The sequence below is a fragment of the Hordeum vulgare genome, chromosome 6H (assembly GCF_904849725.1).
Source record: "Hordeum vulgare subsp. vulgare chromosome 6H, MorexV3_pseudomolecules_assembly, whole genome shotgun sequence".
In the NCBI taxonomy this organism is placed as follows: domain Eukaryota; kingdom Viridiplantae; phylum Streptophyta; class Magnoliopsida; order Poales; family Poaceae; genus Hordeum; species Hordeum vulgare.
The window spans coordinates 172,138,502-172,158,256 of record NC_058523.1 but is presented as its reverse complement, the minus strand read 5'-3'; the positions used below and the strand labels follow the sequence as shown (position 1 = coordinate 172,158,256).

Here is a 19,755-nt window from a genome sequence, read left to right as displayed (position 1 = left end):
GAACGAATTACTATCGAGCAATTGATAGAACCGCGCAAAGTCATGACGTTATCTGTGGCAATGATCATACATATAGGCATCACGTCCAAAACAAGTAGATCGATACTTTATGCATCTACTACTATTACTCCACACGTCGACCGCTATCCAACATGCATCTACTATATTGAGTTTATAAGAACAGAGTAACGCCTTAAGCAAGATGACATGATGTAGATGGACAATCTCAAATCTATGATGAAAGCCCATCTTGTTACCCTTGATGGCAACAACACGATATGTGCCTTGCTGCCCCTTCTGTCACTGGGAAAGGTCACCGCACGGTATGAACCCAAAACCAAGCACTTCTCCCATTGCAAGAATCATAGATCTAGTTGGCCAAACAAAACCCATGACTCGGAGAGACTTACAAGGATATCAAATCATGCATATAAGAAATCAGCAAAGACTCAAATATAATTCATAGATAATCTGATCACAAATCCACAATTCATCGGATCTCTACAAACACACCACCAAAGAGGATTACATCGGATATATCTCCGTGAAGATCATGGAGAACTTTGTATTGAAGATCCAAGAGAGAGAAGAAGCCATCTAGCTACAAACTACGGACCCGTAGGTGTGAAGTAGACTACTCACGAGTCATTGGAGAGGCAATGATGTTGATGTAGAAGCCCTCCAGCTCCAAAGTCCCCTCCGGCAGGGCACCGGGAATGGTCTCCACATGAGATCTCGTCAAAACGGAAGCTTGCGGCGACGGAAAAGTGGTTTTGTGGATGCCCTGATTTTTTCTGGGATTTTAGGGAACATATAGGCCAAAGAGCTAGGACAGGGGAGCTCCAGGGAGGCCACAAGCCTGGTGGCCGCGGGCCCCCTGGCCGCGGTGTCAGGGCTTGTGGGCTCCCTGTGGGCCTCCTGCCTTGGCCCTCAAGTCCCCCGATCTTCTTCTATTTTGGAAAAATTCATTTCGGGGATTTTTTTCTGTTTGGACTCCGTTCCAAAATCAGATCTGAAAAGAGTCAAAAACAGAGAAAAAACAGGAACTCGCACTTGGCACTGAATTAATAAGTTAGTCCCAAAAAAGATATAAAAGGTATATAAAACATCCAAAGTTGACAAGATAACAGCATGAAACCATCAAAAATTATAGATACGTTTGAGACGTATCAGCGGGCCGACGGGAGGGAAGACGTTTGAGTGGCGTTGGGTCATCCGAGTGGATTCCTTGGTATGTGCATCTGAATGCCCTTGTGGTCCTTGGACCTTCCAATGATGGTGTGGGGACCTAGGTGGGCCTTACAAGTCATGTCCATGACCATATCATTAGTAGTTGACCGCATCACCACGTCCACCTCGCGGTCTTGAAGACGATGGTGCCAACGGCCTCCTAGTGCTAGAGCCACACCAAAGAGCGTGCTTCCAAACTGTTTGTTGGGTCAAAGGACGCCTTCGACAGCCTCGACGCCATGTCCAAGCCGTCCTCAGGGCTCTGAGGAGAACGATCGATGAGGATGGTGCTGACGGGAGAGAAAAACACCTTAGTCCCCTACCTGATGCGCCAAATGTAAGTGTCTAGGAACTCAACATTGGGTTGGCTAGGCACTGAACGCGTCTAGCTTCCTAAGTCATGGACGATCAAAAGAAGAACGAAGAGTCGAACATGCCAGAGTACCCAGCTTAAGGCCATCATGTTGGTGCAATACCCTACTCCGGCTCTGTTTTATTATTTCACTAATAGTTTTCTACAATGCGTGTCTTTCGTTGTGAATGAATTCGACCCTCGCTCAGGCCTCGGTCCCCCTAGTTATATTGTTCTCACCTTCCTCTTCTTTCGCTCCATGCTGCCACAGAGAGAGAGAATGAGAAAGAGAGAGAGAGAAAGAGAAAGAGAGAGAGAGAGAGAGAAGAGAGAGAGAGAGATAGATATATATAGAGAGAGAGAGTGCAAAAAGGGGCCAATGGGGAAAAGGGAGAACCTCCTCTTTGCCTGGTGGCCAAATGAAGGTATCCCTTTTGACTATCCCGGGCATGGTGCTATAGAGCGGTCATGTAGGATGCTCGCGTGTGTTGTCCTTGTTGGAATTTGATCTCACGTAACAACCCGAGAGAAACCAGGAGGTTTTGACCCTATGTCTTTTCACGTAGGAGCCTAGATCGGAGGCCCACGAACCAATAGTTTTGGACTCGGTTCCCGGCCGGAGCACATAATATAAAAGAAGGATAGCACGTACTCTCGTCGTTTCTACATATAAGTCTTTTTATACATTTCACTACGCATACGGATCTATATAGACATACTTTAAAGTGTAGATTCATTCATTTTGTTGTGCATGTAGTTCGTAGTAGAATCTCTAAAAACTTATATTTATTTAGGACCAGAGAGAGTAAAAAAGATGAATATAACCAGTGCCTATCGACAAACTTCTCGATCCTAAAGTTGTGCTAAAGGTTTGGAAGACCAATCTCTACTGGCGGCCTCCAGGAGGGGAGTGCTGCCAACATCCATGGGTTTCCTCTTCGAATATGGCGCTGTTGCATCCTGCTGCCATCTACTCACGGCTAGCCCTATGTTTCAGAAGGCCCTAGGGAGAACTCGGCGATATGGGCCCCTAAGCGACGGCGGCGGTTCTGTCGATGTCGACCGCCGTCACGAACAAGGTGCAGGAAGAAGGATAGGAGACCACGAGGAATCCTCTTACCTTCTCCTTTCTTTCCTTCTTTCTTCTTTTCCGGCAACTCTCGCCGGAGTTGGTTTGCCTATGCACTACTCTCAGTAGAGTCATGTGTTGATAGCGTGTTCGGATGATTTGATTGAAGTGTCTCTTTCATTGATGATTCGTGAGGATTAAATACATACGGAACCGTCGCCACGAATGGATGCGTCCGCTCGTGGGGGTCGTGGAAAAATCGTCGCGTCGGTTGGCTAGCAACCCGCACGAAGCGGTTCTGTACAAGGGAGGATTATTCCCTAATTATTATAATTAGCTTAAATCCTAAGAGTATCATTATTTCACCCACATATCATTTTGTGTTTGCGCCAAGTAAGACCTTTGGGATGGTCTACGGTGTTTGCAATTTAATTTTGCTGAAAAAACAGAAACTTTCGACCTTAGTCCAGGAATTTTTTAAATTCACTAGAACGTGCTTTTGATCTCAATTTTTTACACAATATTCATATACAATTTACCCGGATTGTCTTAATTTTTCATAATTTTTGGAGTTACATAAGTATTCGAATTATACAGATTACTTCCGACTATTCTGTTTTTGGCAGATTATGTTTTCTTTGTGTTGCTTGCTTATATCGATGTATCTATGGGTTGTATCTGGGGGTATGAACCATGGATAAGTTTGAATACAGTAAATATTACACCAATATGAATAAAGAATTAGTTCACAACAATACCTAAAGTGGTGATGAATAAAGAAAGGGCGAAATAACCATTCAAATTTGGAAACTATATAATGGCACAAACAAAAACTATATATATATAAATTGGTCCAAGCAGTACATAATAATACATGCAAGTAGTACATAATAATAGCTAGCATACATATATATACAAGTGTTCGCGGTTCTGAACACTACTCGTTTGAATCTGAATCTGACGCTGGTGCTGTGAGGTGACGGGCCATAGTTCATGATACTAATCTTGTGGTACAACTCCTATGCAACGTATGCATCTTTTACTGCATACTCAACGTTGATAGGGTCAAGTGGGGCCTTCCCCCACTTCTTGTGCTGAGACTTCGGGAATGAAGTCTTCATATCATGGTACACCTCGTCGATCAAGGCGACTGCCATATCAGCCATCGAAGTCCTCATATATTGAAGTTGGAATAGGCCTTGGAGATCAATGTGGCACTCAGCTGGTATCTCAATACCAAAGCTGCGCCTCATATTTGTCGTGTTGTTCGTTATTTCAACGCTAGCGAAACGATGCCGCTGCGAAGGAAGTCCATGAGTTCTAGACAATGCTTGTCACTACTGCAACATCAACAAATTAAAATGGCATAAATGTACATATTGCTGCAACAAGGAAAAATGTTTCAATACAACTAAAGAGAAATTTATCATAACGATTCAAATGGAACATATTGCTATTCTATGCATTTTTCATATCCGATGCAATTTTCATATCCTATGAATTGATCAAGAAACCCTCAATTAACTATCAAGTGGAACATATAAAGAAACTGCATATTGCTATCCAATGGAACCTAGAGAGATCAGTATATGCAATTTTCATAACCTTTGGATCAAAGAAAGCCTCAAAACTTACCAATGAAAAATTGTTTCACTACAACTAAAGAGAAATTAATCTTTATAGGATTCCAATATTGTAACATATTGCTATCCTATGCAATTTTCATATCCTATGAATTGATCAAGTAACCCTCAATTAACTATATATCCAATGGAACATATATAGAAACTGCATATTGCTATCCAATGGAACCTAGGGAGACCAATATATGCAATTTTCATAACCTTGGATCAAAGAAAGCCTATGTTGTAATATATCCAATAGAACCTAGGGAGATCAATATATTCTATCCAATGAAACCTAGGGAGATCAATATATCCAATGTTGTAACACATATTGCTATCCTAAGCAATTTTCATATCCTACAAATTGATTAAGAAACCCTTAATTAACTATCCAATGGAATGTATATAGAAACTCCATATTGCTATCAAATGGAACCTAGAGAAGATCAATATACATGCAATTTTCATAACCTTGGATCAAAGAAAGACTCAAAACTTACCTCTCCCATTGGAAGATTAAGACATTCTGTTTGAAACACAGCTGAATGATGACAACACCTTGATGGTTGGCCGTGAACTCCAGATCAAGCCCCAAGAACGCCTCATGCTCCGGCGCGACGTCAACCCACTCCTGGAACCGTCTATGCAAATTTGGCACCGCCCAGCTCTCATTCGTGTACCCGACCCTAAGGTTGGTCGTGCCAAGTGCGCGCACCACTCCGGTTTTCATACGTCATGGTGGAAGCAGAATGGAAGAAGAGAGGGGAAGAAGAAATGAAGAAGAAGAACATAGGAGAGTGCTAGAGGAGAAGAAGAGAGAATGGTGATAGACTCTGCTTGAGTTGCAGTTTTTATTGCTGGAAACGACGCGGGAGGGCGAACCGTTTGGACCTTTAGTCCGGGTTGGACGACAAACCGGCACTAAAGGGGTAATTCGAAGGGCTGCCACCCTCGTTTGGTCCACCAACCGGGACTAAAGGAGGATACGAATGGTTGTACGAACGCCCGCCACCACACCTTAGTCCTGGTTTGATCCACCAACCGGGACTAAAGGGGATACGAACGGTTGCTGGCATATTAGTCCCAGTTATTGAATGGAACGGAGACAAAAGGGGTGAGACGAACCGGGACCAATGGCCCACGATGCCCGACCGGCGCCCTGGCCTCACGAACCGGGACCAATGTCACCATAGGTCCCGGTTCGTATGTGAACCGTGACTAATCGGATAATCGGATTTCAGGACCTGGACCAAAGCCCTCTTTTCTACTAGTGCACACACACGCGCACACACACACATGGCGTGCACACACACACGCAACACACACATGGAATATAACACACAACAGCAACAACACACACGCACGCTCGCAAGACACACACGCAACAGCACACACACACGCACACGTAACAACACACACACACAACACATGCGTCGCGCGCACACACACACGCAGCAGACACACATGTAACAACACACACAGCAGTAACAACACACACACGTACACATGCAGAAGCACACACGCGCGCACACGTGCACACACAAACACACAACAACACACATGAAGCAACACCCACACACATCACTAGTATACGTGCGCGCGCGCACACACGCAAGAACACACACAAGCATACCACATGATTGGTAAGATGGTCTTTTCAGGTGTCACTTAGGCTTAAAATGGACAAAAATGGTACCAAAGGCATAAAATTTAGACTCATTGTTATATAAGAAATAAATCATTTGTCGATGATAAATAGGGCATAAAATTTAAGCACAATTTTAAATAAAAATTTCTCTCATATCTTACTATGCTTTTCTCCTCCGAAGGATTTCACGGCTATGGAGACTCAAAGTAGTGTGTAGTAACTATCCACTAATAATTTCTACAAGTCAAGGTGAATCCCTAATTTTTGGCATAAGATGTGTTCTAATTCAGAGATCAAGATCCTATTATTATAATCCTAAAGGATTGTTTCTAACAATGGTATCATGAGCAAGATTGATCTCGATTAGAACCCTAATTAGGAATATACATATGTTGATTCTAAAGGTTAGTGATCAAATTGATCTATCGGGAACTTAATGATCATGTGTAGTACTCCATCCGTCTTAAAATAAGTGTCTTAATTTTAATATAATTTTACATTAAAAATAGTATAAACTTAAGACACTTATTTTGAGATGGAGGGAGCACATGTTTAAGGCTTTTGGTTATGATCACCCTCGGTCATCCATGTTAGTGATTATCTTAATTAATCATGCTTATGAATAAATTGTTTTGAGTTGACAATGTTCTTAATCCGAATCAAGTCCATGATAGATTAGTAGTGTTGGGCTCAGTTTATAGAAATCAGAGGGAACGAATTTTATCAAATACAAAACGATGAACCAAAAGGGAAATTCCCCATTTTTAAGGAGCCCCGACTTGAGAAAATCCCCGAATTCCCGAACCCTGAAATCGAATCAACCAAAGTTGGGTTGGGGATACTCACGTTAATGACAATATGCGAAGACATCATTGCCACCACACCGGTGCCTCCTGCCGGAGAAGCTGCGTGAAAAGTGAAAGACTGGCCGTGTCGACCTCAAGGATGCGTCTGGCATCCATGTCGGGCGCAACAATTCCTTCAGCGCTCCGTCTTTGTGCAACTCTAATGGACGAAGACTCTGCTCTATCTCCGCACTGCGCGCGTCGCCGTCGCTTCCAAATGTCGCCCGGCACCGGCGCCTCTCCTCTCACCGTCGCACCACCGTCACCTAATGCCATGAGCGCAGCACGGGTAGCCACGCTCGACGGAGTAGCGCGTGGGATCCTCCCACTGCACGCAACTCCGGTGAGCGGAGCCGCCGAGCCGCCATGGACGCCGGCGAGCAGGGTACCGAGCCACCTGTGGCCGAGCCCATGCCCCGGACACACACTCTCTCTCTCTCTCTGTCGAGAGCGGGGGAGGAAAGAAATAGTGGGCACATCTGAAGCCTCCATCACGATTAGACGTCTGGCGCCAGTGAACGATCCGGCACCGGTAACGCTGCTAGCATGGACCGGTCCATTAGGATGCTGATCAGTTTTTTTTTTATGAAAATAAAAATATAAAATCAAAACGACTTACAGATTTTAAAAAAAAGTTCATCTGTTTGAAAAAATGTTCATATCTTTAGAAAAGGTTCATCAATTTTGAAAAAATTCATCATTTAAAAAAAGTTCATTAAAAATGAAAACAAAGTTCATCCAATTTCGGAAAAGTTCATTAAATTTTTAAAAAGTTCAATAAATTTATAAAAATTCACAAACAATTCTTTTAATTTTCAGAAAAAATCACTGAATTGGAAAAGAGTTCATACATTTTTTTAAATTTCATCTATTTTCAAAAAGTTGTTCATGAAAATTCAAAAAAGTTCATCGATATTCAAAAAAGTTCATGAATCCTAAATTTTCTTCGCTAAAATTTAAAAATGGTCATCAATTATAAATACGTTCACACAATTTTAAACAAACATCAAATGACACCTAGATGGGCTGGCCCACTTACGAACGCCATAAGCGCCAGTTAGCAAAAATACGCATTTACTAACGCCTGTGACATCTAATAGAAAATGCCTCGGACGCCTAGCATCTGCCGTGAATGGATGAGAGGCCTGCACGCGCTAATGGGTCATATTTGCTCATCGGCTTAGGCCCAAGTTAAGGCAGCAATCTAGTAAAAAAAAATCAAAATCAATAATTGAAGAGTACACTTTACAAAGGTCATTTCCATCTTTTCAGGTTGCGACAAGTGGCGTACTGCATGCGTGCCATTTGTCGTAACTTAGGAGTTTTCTTTTTTTTCATAGATTCGTATTTTAAAACATTTTATCTCCTGAACGGTGCGTCCAAATTTCGAACCTTTTTCACCGTTGGGTTTCTCGCATCAAGATCTTCAAAACTAGATTCCAAGTTGATATGTATTGACGAGTTGTTTTCACACAAAAAAGGATGAAAAAACCATGCCTCTTGCGATAAAAAAACAAAAACCCCATTTTTTCCTTGCCTCTCGCGAAGGCAAAACCATACCTCTCGCGAAAGCAAAATCGTGCCTCTTGCGAAACCAAATTGTGCCTCTCATGAAAAAAAAGAAAACACATTTTTTTCCGAGAGGCATGGTCATGCCTCTCGCGGGGCAAAATCGTGTCTCTCGCGTAGGCAAAACCGTGTCTCTTATAAAAAAAATAGAAATGTGTTTTTCCCTTTCCGGGAGGCACGGTCGTGCCTCTCGCGGAAGCTAAAAGGTACCTCCCTAGAGCGTATTTTTTTCCTTTTCGAGAGGCACGACCTTGCCTCTTGCGTAAGCAAAAAAAATTCATGCAAAAAAATTGATTTTTTTCGTCCAAAAGCTAAAAAAGACTGATGAAAAACAGGAACACCAAAAAAACAGAAAAAAACAATCTAAAAAGTTGAATACGAGTGCAAAAAATTATTAGAAGCGAATGCTCAGAACGCGACACCAGTTGGGAACGCGCCAAGTGACGGCACATGAGAATGATCGTTGAAAGGTTTGTGAGGGAGTGCTCCTTAACTAGTTGCTCCCATTTTTCTTTTGGAGAAATTTTCATGTTGCTCGGCTAGAAAGTTAACTGATTGATGTAAATCATTAGGCCACAGAGTTTTCAGTTATTTTATTTATTTTTAGTGCATTTACTGTAATTATGTTTACTTTGATAAAAAAGAATTTATATTGTCAAATAAATTTAAAATTGTATGAAAATCATGTTAGAAAATCATGTGATTTTAATGTTAATGATGATAAAATTTACATTTTATGTTGAATATCATTTAAATATCAATAAAGGTTAATAATTAGTATTTTAAATTCGTATTTAAAATGTGAACGGTGTGGCCCATTTGTAAGATGGAGTATTCTGACTTTTCTTGGGGTTTTACGTGCAATTTCTAGAGCTTGTTTATTTTTAATGTTTTATGCATTTTATATATGAGAAAATGACTGGATTTTAAAGGATGTATAGTGCTATAAGATTAATGTTGATGCATTTTATGTTTAATTATGGATTTTATAAGATGATATTGTTTTTTAGCTTGATTATGCGTATCTACCTAAAGTTTTTGGACATTTTGTTTGGAGATTCTATTTGAGCATTGCTTTATGTTGTGATCATCTTGAATAGGCTCAGGTCATCTTAAGGTGCGACCGCATGGTTCGGATTTTTCGGACCGCACTATGCAATCTAATGATGATGAGTAATAATGCTAAAGTATTATGTGAGGTGCATTTTATGTCCTTTGGCATGCACTCACAAAAGGTGATGGAAGCTCAATCATGCCCATCTTATGTTCTTTGGCCTGCACTAGCATATGTCGATGGAGGATCATCGTGATGATTCACTGAACAAGAATATTTAGAGAATTTTAATGTCATATCATGGTCATAAGTTGTCATTTATTGACTACTAAAAGTTTACCAAATGTTGTTCTTCAGTGAAAGCAAGGTGTAATATCTAAACTTTGTTTGGAGAATGTTTATGATGTCATTACACAAAGGATGTCAATCTATTGTTTCATAGAAGAAACGTCATGGGAATGTTCAAAATGAATGATATTTTGTTATCATGTCACTAAAGTTTTTAATGATAAACTTTGACATGTTTCATTGGTGTTATTGAAATTATGATGTTAAATTTTAATGCAATATGATCACTCATTAATTATGAATCGATGTGTGTGATAACACATTGGATTGCATCATGTATTGGTGCTTTATCTTAATGTATGCTATTAATTTAGTAAATAAGTTTGTTGCTCATTATGTGATTGAAGTTTCAAGAGTCCAAAAGGGGAGTTTTGATTAGAGATTTCATTTATGAGCATGTTTTATAGTATATGACAGTATTGTGACCAACGTCGATCATTGTCATGCCCAATTTTTGGATCAGAAGCGCTCTTTTCCATTTTCAACCCAACGGTGATACGGATTTGAACATGATTAGCTTGTTTTGATTGAGACCATTCAAGTATTTTGTCTAACCTTTAATAATGCTGGTCATAAAATCACCGTCCTTGTTCTAGCAATGGACCCACAAAGTTGAGTTCATCTTACTGAATAATGGAGTTTATCTTCACGAGTGGAAGGAAAGAGCTCTATTCGTGATATAGACTTTGGACCTTCATAGCGCACTATATGAAGAAGCTCCGGGAGTTTGTGTTATGGACTCTCATGAGGAGAAGGAAAAATATGACCTAAAAGCAATTGATAGGAGAAGTCGAATCATCTTTCACTTCTTATGATGAAGCATACCTTCTCCTCTAAAATTAATAAAAATGCAATTACAGAGTCAATATATGCCAAAGAGTACTTGGCCTCTACTGATGAACAATTTAAAGATGGTTTACCTGTTGCAAACGGGCTTTAAGGGCTTTTACTACGAGGACAATAAAGTATAAATCATTATAAAATATTGTGTTTATTCATGATAACCTTTTGTACTTCATAATGCAACCTTTTGAGGATGGTCTTACCATGTGGTGAGAGTATTTATGAATGAATTGCTTGTAATAATGATATGTGCCATGTCACTATTAGCATGTAAGTGAATAATGAGACCTGGGTCATGTTTACCACATTTCAAGGTGGAGAATGGGATGTCTCATTGAATATGAGAAATGGTGAATTTATTAATTCTCGAAGTAGGATAGAACCAACAAGAAGTCTTTCTTTGGAGAATGAGTGATTATAGAGAATGAATGATTACAAAGAATGAAAAATGGCATGAATCTCCTGACTCCTTTTCCCAGAATAATATGTGTGATCCCTTATGAGAATTATTTAAGCACACATGAATATTAAAGTGGCAAGCTTGCAAATCTAATGTTGATTATGATGTGACTCAAGGTCATATTTCTGATCAACGTAGTTTATAATCATGTGTCACACTTTACTGAAGTGGCAAGTTTATCAGTATCATGAAAATTATGAGCTCTAATGATGTAACTCGTTTGAGTTTTCTTAGTGAGATATTGTGACACTTGTGTTATTATTGTAACATGATCTTGTGTTGGCTTAGTTTAAAAAATATTGTATGTATGACTCAACTCTAAGGTTTTTTCATGAAGATAAAGTTGACATAAGGCATGTTGTTCAAAGAAATACAATTATGAAATAAGGCAAGCATTGTGATATTTATACCATAAGTTGAGGGGGAGTAAGCTAAATACCTTGTGAAGATGGAATGTTTTTCATGAGCCAAGAAATTTATATCTTCTATTTATGAGTATGAGTCTTGGCGATGCCTCATACTTTGCTTGTATTGAGTTTCGTCAAGATATTGGTCCACAAGGAGTATAAGTATTATTATGATGACATACGTCAATAGAGTATGGAAGAAAAGAAAAAGGATTATGTACTAGTACTCTATCTCACCTCCTATTAAAGTTAAGGGAAATAAAAGTGGACATCTTAGTGTTCAAGGAACCATTATGAACTGGTCAGATAATGTTAGTTCCTTATGCTTCAGCTGTGAGAAGCAATATAAGTATTCAAGTATAAATGTGCCCTATTTATGATCGGTATAATTGGAAAATGTACAAGTACAGAAATGGAGCACTACACCCGCAAAAAAAAGAAATGGACCACTAGAAAGACCGTCGAAAAGTCTTGTAGTAAATCAAGGCAATAAAGTTTACATGCTCAATAATAAGAAGTCTCGTAACCTCAATATCATAGGTTATTAAAACATTGTTTTTGTGAGGTGTGTGGATATTGAATTTCCACGTTATGTTACATCCGATCCTCACCCTCGTATATGGAGCTATATCATGGAAAAGCTCCATAATGACACTAAGTGCATCATTAATGATGCAATTTATTATGTGACATGTTAAAAGGCTATTGAGCATGTTGTATGCCAAATAAGTTTTATTCCTAAAATTATGGTGGTAGACAGTATTTCTGAACCACCTACTGCTATATGAATATGCAGTTTTATATCCGAATAACAAGTCAAATGGCGTTGTCAAAACCATTAAACAATATGTTTTGTATTGTGAAAGATAGAATTCAGAATCAAGCCATTAAAATTGAGTGTATTAGTACGTGTGAAAGTTTTACAGATCCGTTTATCAAAGAGTTAGTACCCAATTGAATGATTATGTTGCTAGGATGGGTTGCTGGAATGTCTTGTTAATTAAGGAAAGAAGGATCGTTTAATAATCCAGCTCCCATAAAATGTTATGTTTTCCATTTCAAGATAGAAAAATATACTATAAGCACCGAGGTCCAATGTCATTTGATAGGTCAATGTGACACCTTATTTTGATATGTTATTTCTATTATGAGTGGGTTTATTATGTTTGTTAACCTTATGATCAAAGGGGAAAATGTTGGAATTTGATCTCAGGTAATAACCCGAGAGAAAGCAGGAGGTTTTGACACCATACCTTTTCGAGTAGGAGCCTTGATCGGAGGCCCATGAACCAACAGTTTTGGACTCGGTCCCCCGTCCCGAACATATAATATTAAAGAATAAGGATATAACATAAAAAGACGAACATAACCAGTGCCTATCGACCAACTTCTCGATCCTAAAGTTGTGCTAAGGGGTTGAAAGACCGATGTCTACCGGCAGCCACTAGGAGGGGAGTGTTGTCAGCATCCATGGGTTTCCTCTTCGAGTACGGTGCTGCTAGATCCCTGATGCCATCTACCTTGTTGTGCTTTTCTCCTTCAAAGGATTCCACATCTCTGGAGACTCACGACAGCCTCCAACAACAACACGCTAATGATTTGTGCAAGTCAAGGCGAGTCCCTAATTTTTGGCATAAGATGTGTTCTAATTTAGAGATCAAGATCATATTATGTTAATCCTGAATGATTATTTCTAACACTCCAGTCATACTCTAGATGACTTGAAGGCACATGGTGTCATCATGCCTGATAAATAGTTTTAATTTAGTGAATGTTGACATGACTATTGAGTATATTGATTATTAGGAAATAGGATATAGACTAGAATTTGTCCTATCTTGTCTTGTACTCCAAGTTAATCATTGTACTCCTATATATATGCCCATGAGGCTCAAGCAATACAACAACAATTTCACCAATCCCTCTATTCTCTCCTTCAACATGGTATCTGCCGCAAGTTTCTAGACCTAGCCGCCACCCACCGCTTCCGCCCCGCGCGTCGACCCTGGGGCGGTCGGCCTCCATGACCGCCAACAGCGGCCGCGCCGCCCATACCTAGGGTTCGTCCAGCTGTCGTATTGACCGGCTCCCCTAGAGAGTCTTTTCCTGATCTCTTGATCCAGGTTTTCTCTCTTTTACCGGTCTCTTGATCAACATTCTTCCTTTTTTGGTTTTCTGATCTAATTTCCGGTTGCGTCGCCCGTCGACACCTGCACGTCTCTACTCCGACCTAGGCACAACCAGGCAGCCTCTACTTCAACCCGGCGGCCTTGCGTGACGTGGCGGCCTGTCATGGCCTCGTCCGCGCATCTGGCCACCTGTCACTTTACGCCGTTGTTGCCACCCTGTGTTGAACAGGACGCGTGCATCATGCTCCTTCCGTCTTCGCCGCCACTCGTCGGCCGCCTCGGGAACATCGGCTGCCTTAGGCCTGCCGGTTGCCGGGCCTCCCTACTGCCTTGGTCTCGCCGGTTGCCGGGCTTGCCGCTATGCCGCCCTTTCGTCTGTCTCGGCTCGCCGGGTGCGCCGGGCCTGTCGGCTACCTTGGCTTGCCGGCTGTACCGGGCCTACCGCCTGCCTCGGGCTCCCCAGCCCATCGCCGGCCTCCTCTGGAATGCTCCTCCCCGTTGGCTGCCGTCGCCTTGGCTTCTCGGCCACCCCACATCATTGTCCACGACGCCTTCATCATCGTCGAGCAGCGCACCCGACCTCGCGTGCGATCGGATTGATCACCCGCCCGCCGCTATCAACTCCATCGGTGTCATGCGACTAACCTGATCAGTGAGTTACATGCGCCTCCGTATGTCCTATAAAGGTTGTCCCGAGTATAGCGCGCCCCTCCACCGACCGAGCAATGGGTTGCCGCTGCGTTGCCCCGTCGGGCCGCAGCGCCACCGCACACTGGTTCTCCCCGCGGTTGCCCCGACCAGCGGGTCGCTGCTACAGCGCCCCTTCGGGTTGTAGCGCAGCGGCACGCGGTCCCCGTCGCCGCCCGAGGCGATCCCCGTGGCTTCACCCTACCCGTGCACCGCCACTGCGTCACCCCTTTGGGCCGTAGAGTTGCAGCACACGGTCTACGCCCTGACCCCGAGGTCTTCTTGTCGTCGCCCCGACCCGCAGGTTGCCGCTTCGTCAGCCCTTCGGGTCGTAGAAACGCAGCGCGCGGTTCACTCCGCCGTCCCAGCGCGTTGACTTCATGGGGTGTGCGTTGCGCCTTCTCCTTCGGCGCGGAACACCATAGTCACGGGCCGGTCTTCATCATGCTGTCGGGCTCTTCCTCGCCTACTTCGAGGATCACCGCCGTGCTCCTAACCAGTTGTCGCCGCTGCCATCAGGCCCCCGCTGCCGCTCTCCTTTGGCGCTGCTGCAGCTCGCTCACCCAAGCCGCACCGTCCGTCCACCTCCTTCATGTTCGTCCACCACCAGCTAATCGCCAGCGTCGCCGTCTTCTTTCCCGACCTCTTAATCTACTCCGACCACTACGGGCAACATCAGCTCCCGCCGATTTTCGCCGCAACCGTCGTTGAGTCCTTCTCTGCTAGCGTCCTCGACATGGCGTACAGGTCGTGTGCAGGTCCCCGTCTCCTCATGCCCGGTGCTAGCAACACCGACGTGTGCCTTCGTCCCCGATGTGCTCCTAGGCCTGGCAAGCCTAGCGCGGCACATTGCCAACATAGACTTCGTCCGTCTACGCATGCGCGGTGCTGACAACACTAATGGGTGCCTTCGTCCACGATGTGTCCCCGGGCTTGGCAAACCTGGCACGACGCGTCTCAACTACGTCTTCTTCCCCGCGTAGCACTACTTCGACACCACTGCGCCCATGACTAACTAGGCGCCTCCTTGCGCCTGCAGCTCCACGGCGACTTCCTCGACCCTGGCTACCTCGACTCGACATCGACCACGACGTTCTTCGTACGACTACCTCGACCACGGCTGCACCATCCTACACTCTCGGCTACCTCGACAAACGCATAAAGGGCTACCGCCTTGCTTGAGCAACCTCATCGGTTTCCACTCCAACCACAACATGCATCCACTGTCGGGTGATGACAGTCGACTTACCTTTGGATTCTTCTCCAGTCTCACCATCTGCGTCGCTACTGTTGTGACTGCGGGGAGGTGGGATGTTGAGTATAATGATTATTAGGAAATATGAGATAGACTAAGATTTGTCCTACCTTGCCTTGTACTTCAAGTTAATCATTGTACTCCTATATATATGCCTATGAGGCTCAAGCAATACAACAACAATTTCATCAATCTCTCTATTCTCCCCTTCAACAATGACAAACTTGACGAGGTGGAAGACTGCATGTTGACAGAATTGCTTGGAGGGAATGAACTTTTTAAGAATATATAGAACCATAGAGGATTAGTAGACAGGAAACCATATGAATTATATTTAGAACTAGTGCTAGTAGAGGTGCATGTCCGAGCCTGAAATTTATATGAAATAATGAATAAAATTTTGACTAGGAAAAAACGACTCAATCTGGTCCGGCCGGAGTGTGAGCTGAGCGCACGCCCCACGCGTGGAAATGCCAAATGTTGTAGGATGGGCGGGCCCGTACGGGGCTAGTAGTACTAGAGCACGATCATGAACGATGAGAGCCAGCCAAGCAAACGTCATGGATCATTCATTCGACCACTGCTCGGACAATGCGAGCAGCTCTTCCAAGTATTCTACTCCAAGGTCCTCCAGCTCCAGCACGCTCGATGCAGCAGCAGCAGCAGCAGGTTGCTTCTTCTTCATGTCACCCTCCTGGCCCTTGCTCTTGGGAGTGCGCTTCCGGATGCAGTGGCGCCTCTTGAGCGCCAGCACGGGCGAGTCGTCCTCCCCCGCAGCCGCGGCTTCGCCGAGCTTCAGCACGCGCAGTGACTCCCGGACTCGCTCCACCGGGAAGTTGAGCACGGCCGCAGTTCCGCGCGACGTGTAGGCCGCCTGGTCGTAGGCCAGCCCGGCGGCCTCGGGGGTGTCGAAGGTGCCCAGCCACACGCGCTCGCCGCTGCGAGTGGAGTCCCGGATCTCGGCCGCGTACTTGCCCCACGGCCGCCTCCGCACGCCGATCAGCTGCGGAGGCTCCGCCTTGGCCTTCATTGCCTCCTGCTCCTCCGCCCAGCATGGTGCAGCAGGTGAGATGGACGTGGCCTCCATGAGCGCACTGAACTGGTCCATGTCCACGCCCATGCCCATGGTACTCGCGGCGCCATCGTACTGATAGCTGCCGCCGCCGAAATTAAGGTAGTTCGGGTGTTGCTCCTGCGCGTAAGGGGCAATGTCGTCGTAGGCGGCGTAGGACGGGGCCGCAGAGGAGGAGGAGGAGGAGTTGCTCATGTCGTACTGGTGGTGGTAGTGGTTGTCGTAGGAGGACTGAGGCTTGGTAGAAGAAGACTGCTGGTATTGGTAGCCATAGGAGGAGGGCTCGGAAGTGGCATAGCTCATGCCGTAGTAGCATGGGTTGTCATCATTTGTATAGGATCCATTGTTGCTGTCGTTGTAGCCGTAGCCGTAGCCGTGGTGGTTAGGCTCCATCCTGCCTAGGCTAAACTCGGTTGCTTAATTAGGCAGTTAAGCACTTGAGCTAGCTAGGTTGGGAATGACTATATTAGCTGAGCAACTAACGTAACGAAGCCTTATATAGAGCGACTTGCCGCAAATAATAATAGCTAATTAGCTATTGAGTTTGACATAAGCATAAGAAAATGTGGTCAAGTAAGGTGAGGCCGACCCACCTCCACCACCGTCTACGTACAGGATTATGGATCTTAGAGGGAAATTGACACAATCCTTATGCGTATTCTTGTATTCTGGCTCGGATTCTTGCACGCTCCTTCGGATTCTTACATCACCAGTTCATTACCGAAGCGGTACTAAGTCAGTAAGTATTAAGGGCATATCTAATGCCGATCCTTAAACCGCCTACATATGGCTGGACCACATTGTTCGGATCGCGAAATTCATCCAACACGAGTCTGTATCGGTCCACCGAACGGTTGGATATTTCTTTTAATAAATCGAAGACAAACATAGAGGGCTTAGCGGGTGTTCCGACCGCTGCCACTTCGGCGTCTGATCGCCTTGACCCATCCAACAACCCACTCGTCCCTCCCATGCTTTCCTTTCGATGCACGTGCCACTTCCCGTGTCACATCAATGCCATCCCCGAGAACGTAGCTGCCGGCATTGACGTTGCGATGTGGCCGGTGGAAGGCAGGCGCTCACCGTCCTCTCGAGAGTGATCGTTTCAATGCGGATGCAGCTATTCGAGGAACCAACTCCGACCAATGCGCTACATTGAAATGGCTAACCGGCCCTTCGCACGGCTTGGCCACGGCTATTTAAGCCATGCTCCGACATCGTCCATTTCGCCATCTATCCGCTCCCTGCTCTTCCTCCTTCTCCCCTCCCCGCTCCTCTTCCTGCACAACTCTGGTGATGGGCAAGTTGTGGGCCTTGGTGCCGGCAGGCGCCGGTTCCGGGACAAGCTCCGGGGTCGTCCACATCCCGAAAGGTGGAGATTGTCATCTACTCCAGCGATGAAGAGGACCAGTCGCCACAGCAGCAGTCCGCGCAGGTGGCGTAGGCCTAGGTGTATGTCGCCACAACAAGGAGTACGAGAAGCGAATGGAGATGATGCTCTGTCGCTCTACTATTCAACTGAAAGGCTTGGTCGCGCCACCGGGATGCTCCTCCTCCTTAAGCCAGAGCAAGCATCCCCTTTGCGCTCTCCACCGCGCAACAACGGGGTCCGAATCGATGGCCGCATGAAGGAGGAGCCCTTCTTGTTGTCGCCCCGACACGTGAAGGAGGAGCGGATCTCATCGCTGCCGAGACGCGTGAAGGAGGAGCGTAGCTCACCGCCGACCCTGCCCAATGCAATAGTGTCGAAGGCTCGCGTCACATTCTGTTCGTCATCTCGGAGCGCCATGACTACGCAGGAGTACCCCGAAGGGAGAAACATCGACGGGACAGGAGCAACACGGCGCGCCGTTCTAAGTTTGCAGACTATGTCATCCGACCGCCACACACCTGGATCTGGCGTACACCTGGGCCCTGGCCACTCCGCGACGTCGTTGGAGACGGCCAATCGTCGTCTCTGCCGCCTCGAAGGGAGGTAGTCAAGTGCCGCGAGGAGTGGTCTTTCAGTGAGATCTCCGCCGCCAACATTGCCTCCTCCAAGGACTGCCGCCCTCTCCCCTATCCCATGTCCTCGATGGCTGCGGCCACATCGCACACGACACACGAAGAAGCGAAGACGATCATTGGTGAGTGTAGGGCGGCCATCGGGAAGCCCTTTCGCGACGCCGCCCCCTTCCTTCACCTGAAGCCTGACTCCGACGACTCCAACGCCGGATCCGGCGACAATGATTAGGAGTAGACGTTGGCCAGCCTGGCATGGCCTACATGGTCACCATCAAATATAGTGTAGTTTAGGGGTTTTGTTTTAAACTTTTTAGTTCGTCGGACGAAATATCGTTCAGTTTTATGTAAAAGTTAATCTAATTTAATTATATTTTGTCCGGTTTATATCAAATTTTATCGTATTTACATAAATTTCGTTCGTATAATTTAAATGGTTATTGATATAGAATCAGTATTGGATGGTCGTCTCCCGCATTCATGTCTCTAGCGGACGGATGCGCCAGAAAATTTACAGCTGTCCCAAACTCACGGTAAGGAAGAATGTATAGCAAAAGACGCTGATCGAAGGTCACGTGACATGCCCTGGGAGCTTCTGCGGCTGCTGCATCTGGGACAGATGTGCAGGTTATATGTTCCCCAACATTGGCCAGACAAAGCAACAGTGATCGCAGGAGATCAACGACACTTCGCGGAAGCAGTCAATGGCCGGAGATAGCATGCAAGTACATGAACGGCTGTGGCTGCTAAAGTGCAGATCGATCGCCAAGATACTATTTGTGATTTAAAACTGCAGGTTAGATCATCAGTGTATACGGCACGTACATTTCAGTATGTTTATGGATTTATACATCTGTACATGTGTGGAGTATCCAGCCTACTCGATCTTGTATGAAAAGTCCAAACCACGCCGCCGCCTCCTCACGTGCCCCGCTGCCGACGTCGACGCTCACCCCCGCGCGCCGTCACCGAAGTTCCAAGGGCACTTCATGTAGCTTCATGTAGGGTTATCTTGGCTGGGTTGGCTTCTCAATTTTTTTTAAGATGGAGGTTAAACCCCCGGCCTCTGCATTAGTCGATGCATGCAGTCATCTTATTAATTATTTCACAAAGGTATAACAAGAGTATACACCAATTCATCTAAAGCCACCACTCACACCT

The 19,755-nt window shown here is 45.0% G+C and overlaps 1 protein-coding gene across 1 annotated transcript; it reads right to left on the bottom strand.

The window, feature by feature from the left end:
* Nucleotides 1-16,024: 16,024 nt before the first annotated feature.
* LOC123401166 (dehydration-responsive element-binding protein 1E-like) lies at nt 16,025-16,986 on the bottom strand. Its single transcript, XM_045094899.1, has one exon. The coding sequence runs from the start codon at nt 16,984-16,986 to the stop codon at nt 16,087-16,089; it is 900 nt and encodes a 299-aa protein (XP_044950834.1). The 3' UTR covers nt 16,025-16,086.
* Nucleotides 16,987-19,755: the final 2,769 nt, after the last annotated feature.

What these genes read in the sequence shown, in the direction of transcription:
- LOC123401166 (XM_045094899.1), bottom strand. Translation starts at nt 16,986, where the DNA reads ATGGAGCCTAACCACCACGGCTACGGCTACGGCTACAACGACAGCAAC.